Raw genomic sequence first — 7,500 nt, forward strand, 5'->3', positions numbered from 1 at the left:
ACCTAAACTACTACTACTACTACTACTACTACTTATAATATAATAATAATAATAATAATAATAATAATAATAATAATAATAATAATTTTTTTTTTCAAACTATTAAATTTACTAACATTTATTTTCTTATTCTCTCTCTCTCTCTCTCTCTCTCTCTCTCTCTCTCTCTCTCTCTCTCTCTCTCTCTCTCTCTCTCTCTCTCTCTCTCTCTCTCTCTCTCTCTCTCTCACCCATAGTTTAAAACAACACTCAAATGGCCTCTCAACCCTCGATCTCTCACTAACCCTAACGTGAGTGAAGTCAAATTTGCCTTAGCGTTAAACACTCACTCAACCACCCGCTCCCTTACTTTCACAGTTGGCAGCCCTTGAAAGGTAGTGTGGTCGCTCTGTTTATGTATGCGCATAGAGTTGCATTTCTGAATGTTTGGTTGTGTTCGGATACGTCAACTTGTTCATTTTTTATTGTTTATTACGGAGAATTTTCAGCTAATTTTTCATCAAAGCATATATACTAGCATAAAATATGTGATATAGTATCATGTACACATAAAATAGTAGGTTGTCTGAATATTATACGAACATGTTACATAGCCAAGTCGCAGTGACAAATCGAACACCTTCCAACCCGCTGCAGACGAATGAACTTTATGTTCTCTTGCAAAAATGCAGCGAAGTGAACGAATGCAGCACATAGGAGAAGAGGAGAGGATACTTCTATTAGACTTAATCAATGAAAGAAGAGCTGTTCTCCTCAGCAAAGCCACCGATGCCCGCATTATACCGGTCAAGGCAAGAGTATGAGAGGAGATCACGAACTCTTGCTGCCAGTGGTCTGGGGCCGCAGAGGACTGTAAAACAGATTAAGAAGATTTGGGAAAACATGAGATCAAGGTTAGTATATTGGTTTTAAAATGTTGTTTGGTAATTAGCAAGTTTACTTTTCCACACTCCTACGGTAGAAAGTAATTAGGAGATGAAAAATTAGTTAAATATCAGTGTTATCAGGTTAAATTAATGTTACTGTTAGTTACCACATACCAGTAAAGAAGATTTCTGTTGGGTAATTGGTACATAATAATAATTGTTCTTGTTGTAGTTTATTAATGAGTACCTTTGTAAAACATTAAGAATTTTACAATCTACCCATCTAAGATTGTTTCTAAGAAGGACAGGGTTTAGAAGTCAAGGGAAATGTGTGTGGTAAAAAAATCAACCTATTGTTCTGTAGACAGGTAAAAGTCACTATATAAAAATAATATAATGTCACTCCACTTTCTCCATCTCAGTTGAATCCTCCAGTTGTTTCCTTATCTCAACTACCCTCTCCTGACAGACAGAATATTAAGTCTTTAATTGCCTTTACCCTAGTGCTTTGCATGATTGATTTAAAGTTTTCTTAGAAATATGCATTTGATTATTTCGTGAAACTATACTATTAGCATCTCTCGAAACACTAAAAGAACCATGCAAGGAGCTAGAGTACCTAATATATAGTTATAATATAACATGTCTGTGATGTTGTGAGGGTGGACAGCTCTTGTGAGGTTACATAACATTGAATTAAGTTAGGCTTGATTAAGTTTGGTTAGGTAGGTCTGTGAGTGTTACCTAATCTAATTTAAACTTAAGTAACCTAACCTAATCTCACATAAGCCATATAGGACACGATAAGTTTGGTTAGGTTACTTTATTTTAGTTTAGATTAGGTTATATCAGATTGAATTAGGTTAGGTTTGTCTGTGACTTATTTACCTAACCTAATCTAACCAAACCTAATCTAACCAAACCTAACCTAACCTAGCCTAGCCTAACCTAACCTAATCTAATCAAACCAATCCCATCCTATCCAAAGCTGACCAAACCTCACAACAACTGTTCCCCACTTTAAAACATCACAGACATGCTGACCAGTAATGTTTCTATAATCTTTCATTGTTTTTTAATGATTAGAGAGGAAGTGTTATTCTATAGTTTTATCCTGAAATTTATTAGTTCTTACCATTCTTCATAAGAACAACAGCAATTAGGCTACAATATTTCTTTAATTTTTGTTTATGTAGCTTTTATAGATGATAATTTATCAGTATGAAATTATGGTATGGTATCTTTCTTCTACTGTGCAGTGCAGGAAAAATAAATGAAAATATGTAACTTTTTTATGTCTAATGTTGTGAAATAATTTCAGGGCCAAGAAGTTTGTTAGTGACCAGAAGAAAAAACTGTGTCGAACAGGAGGTGGTCCTCCAAGTCCAGTCGTCAAGCCAGACCCTGTATTGGAGAAAATCCTTGCTCTCATCGCAGACGAGCTAGAACTGGACCCAAACCACAATGACAGTGACAGATGGCCAACAGGTTGGTTCCATTAAGTAATAAATTTTCTGTTTTACATATCACATTTCTGTTCTTAATGTGATATTGAGTTCTAGTATATTCATACTTGCAAATATTTCAGATGCTATCCTTATTTTTGCAAATTATTCATCACTTTGGAGCAGTGGTTTCGATAATTTTCTTGTTCTTAACCCAGTTTTCATGTAAACTTGATTAATATTATGGGACTCTTTGGTTTGGCTTAATCTGGTAAAATATTTCACCACATGGTCATGCAGCATACTCAGACGACTCTAAACTGTTTTGTAGCATAGAGACCAATTATTCTGTAGACAAAATTGGTGTTTTCATGTAAACTTGCCTTAAAATTAAGAGCTTCCTTGAAAAAATGGTGTGCATGTGCAGAAAATACCCTGATATGACGGACCTACTTTGGTTTACATGGAATCTGTCTGACAGAAGACCCACCCAGACTTGACAAATTCCAGATAAAGCAGAAATTTGTGGCTGATAATAGATCTGTCAAGGCCTTAGAAAATCTGTATTGACCAGAAACCATCTTGTTTAGAGAGGGTTGAACATTATTATGTATCTTGTAACTATATTGCTCGTTCAATGGAAGAGGGTATCCAGTCATATACTTAAACACTATACTGTAAACAACCATACTGTTACTTTCATTAATGTTATTTGTTTGTTCACAGATGTCACTGTTGTTGTTATTATTAATGAGAAGGGAGAGCAGTTGGATGAGCCGATGGCCATGACTGAACAGCCATCCACAGCATGCTCAGTGCCTATTTTGCTCATGCCTACCAGAGGAAATGATAGTGCACCTGCTGCTTGCACCTCTTTTGTTGAGTCATCGGGAACTGCAGCTTTGCTCTACAGTCCTGCCATCCACAGCACACCTCTTCCTTTAACTTCTAAGGACGTTCGTGGAACTGTAGTGTCATCCTCAAGCTCCTCCAACCACTGTACACCACTTTCTTCAACCTCTGTTGAGGTACCTGCAACAGTAGCTTCAATTTGTAGCACACCTCTTCCTTCCACCTCTGTTTTGGCATCGGTACCAGTTACCTTTCCAAGTGAATTGTCACCAATACAGTCTTCCAGTGCGAGAGGAAAAGTGAGTGGGAAAAAGTTTAAAGCAGAGAAAAGGCAAGTGGAAGACAGTGTTGGCAGAGAGTCCTATGAAATGTTGTCAAAGTTTCAAAAGGAAGAACATGAAATAGTGATGCAAATTCATAAACAAAACTTAGAAAATAAAAAGATGGAAGGGGACTGTCTATGCCAAGCAATGAAAATTATGTCTTCTATACATTCAAGAGTTGAAGACACTGGAAGATGTGCATGGAGCTGCAGGTGCATTTGTAGATTTCTTGGACAATTCTAGAAATGATAAGGCATAAATTTGTTTTGTGGTGTTGCTGTTAGATCAAGATCCAAAGTTTCTTTACTCACCCAGTTTAGTACAAACACTTATAATATATATATATATATATATATATATATATATATATATATATATATATATATATATATATATATATATATATATATATATATATATATATATATATATATAGTAATCTCAGTGCTTTGTTTGAGGTATCATTATATTTTTTTGAAATAGTACATGGATTCATGTGATATAGGACTGATTTATTATATAATTACTATATAAGGGCAATGGCCATTGATAACTAGTCTCCTTTTTTACACCCCCAGTTTAGTATAAACACTTAGATAACACTTAGATAATCTCTGTGCTTCATTAGTGATGTGATCATTAAAGGATTTTTTCAATAAGACATACATTCTTGTGATATATGACTGTGATTTATAAATAGAGGTAAAGATCATTAAAACCTTGTCTTTTTCCTCAATATGTATATTTATTTACATTGGATAATAAATTACTATACAGTTAACCACTGAAGTTTTATTACTACACACACACACACACACACACACACACACACACACACACACACACACACTAAAACTACAGTATATAATTGATTTTTCCTTTTCTGTTGCAGTAAAATATGATTACTCTATTCGATGGTGATAAAATACGTGATTCTATTTTTGAGAAAAATATCTTTTACTTAGTGTTGTCATTTACCATAACTGTATAGCAACTAGTGTATTTTCATAAAGTGTTTATAGTCATATTGTATACAAAGTAAAATCAAACTCATCAAGGTAAGAAATGGGAATTACAAGTACATTTTTCTGAGTAACAGTGCACATAAAAAAAGAAATAGCAAAAATACCTTAGATTCGTACATATTTGAATACTATTTTGGATAACACTTATAATCAGTTATATGTACACATATAGTTTAGAGGGAATGCTCTTGAACACCTGGTGTAATATTTGGTAGTGTGGTATGTGTGAGATAGGATGTGTCTGTCCGCTTCGGTGTTTACCAGATACATGGATGGAGTAATGAAAGAGGTTAATACAAGAGTATGGAGGAGATACCATATTTGTGTGGCTGAATCAAACCATCCTGTGTTATCAGAAGTATGTTCTGATATATCTAGCCCTTTCAGCTTGTTGTGCTGCATTATTGTTAGCAATGGCTGCTTCTGGGTCAACACCATGATTATCTGCATTTGAATCATCCGAATCTGCATTGTCTGATTCAAGAAGATGATTTGGGAGTGGCACATTCCTCTGAATTGCAAAATTATGTAGCACAACTGCTGCTACAATAATGTTTTTTGTGGTGTCTAAAGCCATGTAAAGATGCTTGCCCAAGCAAATAAAGCGTCTTTTTAAGACACCAAATGCACATTCTATTTTATTTCTTGTTTTAATGTGTGCCTCATTATACGCTGTTTCACTTTGGTTGCTGGGATTCATTAGTGGAGTAAACAGATAACTACGGCAAGGGTAACCCATGCCCCCTAACAACTTACCCTTGTGCATGCCTTGCTCAAATTCATGCCATAACAAACTGTTGTTAAAAATGTTGCTGTCATGGGCACTACCCCACTATCTTGCAACAATATTAAAAAAAGGTTAAATCTGGTCCACATACAGCTTGACAGTTAAGGGAGAAGATACCTTTTCTATTGCGGTACAGTTCTGGATTCTCACAAGCTGGTCGCAGAATGTGAATTTGAGAGTGTGTGGTGTGTTCTGAGTGCGTTTGGCTGTGTTAGGAGCGTATTCTGTGGTGATATGCATGATTTAGATGTTTTAAGCGTGTTTGGGTGTGTTTGGATGAGTTTTTTGGGTAGTCGAGTGTTTTGAGTGTGTTTTTGGATGTTTTGAGTGTGTTTGGGTGAGTTTTGTGGGTAGTTTGGGGTGTTGAGAGCGTTTTGAATGTGTTTTGGATGTGTTTGGGTGAGTTTTGCACTCTCTTCTTCCTAGGGAAGAAAAGTGCAGGACATTTCAATGTTTATAATGTGTTTTATAAATTGTAACTACTGAGAGAGAGAGAGAGAGAGAGAGAGAGAGAGAGAGAGAGAGAGAGAGAGAGAGAGAGAGAGAGAGAGAGATAACAAGCAATAACACACACACACACACACACACACACACACACACACACACACACACACAAACCAATGCATTCATAAACATTCAAATTTCCCGCACTTTTTCAATCCCTAGGAAGGAGAGAAATTGAGATAAGACTGGACATCCTACAAAGCTTAACATTTCTGCCAATATTACAGGATGGAGAGCTTAGGATACAACACGGAGGGGGGGTTGAAGGAGCCTTAGGGATGACTGAAGGACGGACCTTGAAGGAGGGAGTCCTGGAGGTGAAGGAAATGCAGAAAATTCCTCTAATACTCAGCGCTTCTCTGGTCAGACCATCCTTCACTGAATATTTGGACCAAGGCTTCGAGATACGAGGTGAGAATCCGTTTTTTTTAGTGTTTTAAGGCAGTTTTAGGTTGTTTTAATGTTGTTTTGAGTATTTTACGTTTCTGGAAGGAGGGAAAAAGCTTAAATGCAGTAATAAGGCAAAAAAAAAGGCTTAAATTGAGTTTTAATGTCAGCCTAGCATATATTAAGCTGTTTTAAGTATTTTAAGTTACCAGAAGAGAGGAAACTTAAATTTGATACTAGGATAAGGAAAAAGCTTATTTCTTGCATTAGGAAGAGATAAAAGCTTAATATTACCCCCTCCACCCGCCCCCCAGTGAGCCAGGTGAACCCCCGCCAAGTCAGCGCCCTGCCACAGTGACAGTTTTGTGCCCTGAATGATGCAAGCAGTGGTTTGAGGGAGTCTGTTGGTCTTGTCATGCAAGTTACGGCATCACTTGTGTTGTTAGTGAAGTGTTGGGGTGTGTGTGTGTGTGTGTGTACTGCAAGCAAGGCTATTGGTACACCCACCTCCAGCCGTGACGTGTGTGTGTGTGTGTGTGGCCAGTGGGGAGACGCCACGTCACGGGTTGGCAGGCAGGAAACAAGGAGTGGTTCAGTTTTGGCCTGGCTGTGAAGGTGAGCGGATGGAGTGTCAGTACTGTGACTGGATTTGTATTAATATTACGTTTGCAAGACAATTGAGCGGCATAGTTTGTGTTGACACGGCTTATTACCGCAGTCTGCATAGCGTCTGCAGTGTGGCAAGCCTTGTAAGTACAGTGTGTGTGTACTGACGTACCTTGTGTCCGGTAATACCCTTAGGGATTGTGCTACTCTGCCTTAGGTTACTGTCCTTACACACACACACACACACACACACACAACAACAACAACAACAACAAAACAACAACAACAATAATAGCAACAACAACAACAATAATAATAGCAACAACAACAATAGCAACAACAACAACAACAACACTGCCATGACCCACTACCCCACCACAGCATCCCCACACGCACCCATTCCTGGAAAACCTTACCCAGTCACACACACACACACACACACACACAAGCTGGGAAGAGGAAGAAGAGGTGGGGAGGAGGCTGGGAGGAGCAGATATCGCGGGGAAGACCAGATTTGTTTGTTTGTTTTATGTTTGGGTAGTGTACACACACACACACACACACACACACACACACACACACACACACACACACACACACACACATGAACGCACGCACACATGCACGCACACACACACAATTAAGCCAGAAAGTAGATATATAGCCTTCAAAATTACTTTAAATAATGAGTGAGGAGGCGGCCAT

At 37.6% G+C, this 7,500-nt stretch overlaps 2 protein-coding genes across 5 annotated transcripts in view; both read left to right on the top strand.

The window, feature by feature from the left end:
• LOC135093307 (uncharacterized) overlaps positions 1-4,267 on the top strand; it is an 8,662-nt gene extending 4,395 nt beyond the window's left edge. For 2 of the 3 annotated variants that reach the window (XM_063992456.1, XM_063992455.1), the window contains exons 3-5: positions 758-893; positions 2,188-2,354; positions 3,038-4,267. In XM_063992456.1, coding sequence (XP_063848526.1) covers positions 758-893; positions 2,188-2,354; positions 3,038-3,729 — 995 coding nt within the window. In that variant the 3' untranslated portion in view covers positions 3,730-4,267. Of the gene's footprint in view, positions 1-671; positions 894-2,187; positions 2,355-3,037 lie in introns of all 3 variants that reach the window. The other variant, XM_063992457.1, reaches the window with a different exon arrangement.
• A 2,519-nt stretch (positions 4,268-6,786) lies between these two features.
• LOC135093311 (uncharacterized) overlaps positions 6,787-7,500 on the top strand; it is a 7,827-nt gene continuing 7,113 nt past the window's right edge. Inside the window, exon 1 of one of the 2 annotated variants that reach the window (XM_063992470.1) lies at positions 6,787-6,804. The gene's annotated coding sequence lies outside the window, so the exon portion shown is untranslated. Of the gene's footprint in view, positions 6,939-7,500 lie in introns of both variants that reach the window. The other variant, XM_063992469.1, reaches the window with a different exon arrangement.

This window comes from Scylla paramamosain, chromosome 42, assembly GCF_035594125.1.
Source record: "Scylla paramamosain isolate STU-SP2022 chromosome 42, ASM3559412v1, whole genome shotgun sequence".
Classification (NCBI taxonomy): Eukaryota; Metazoa; Arthropoda; class Malacostraca; order Decapoda; family Portunidae; genus Scylla; species Scylla paramamosain.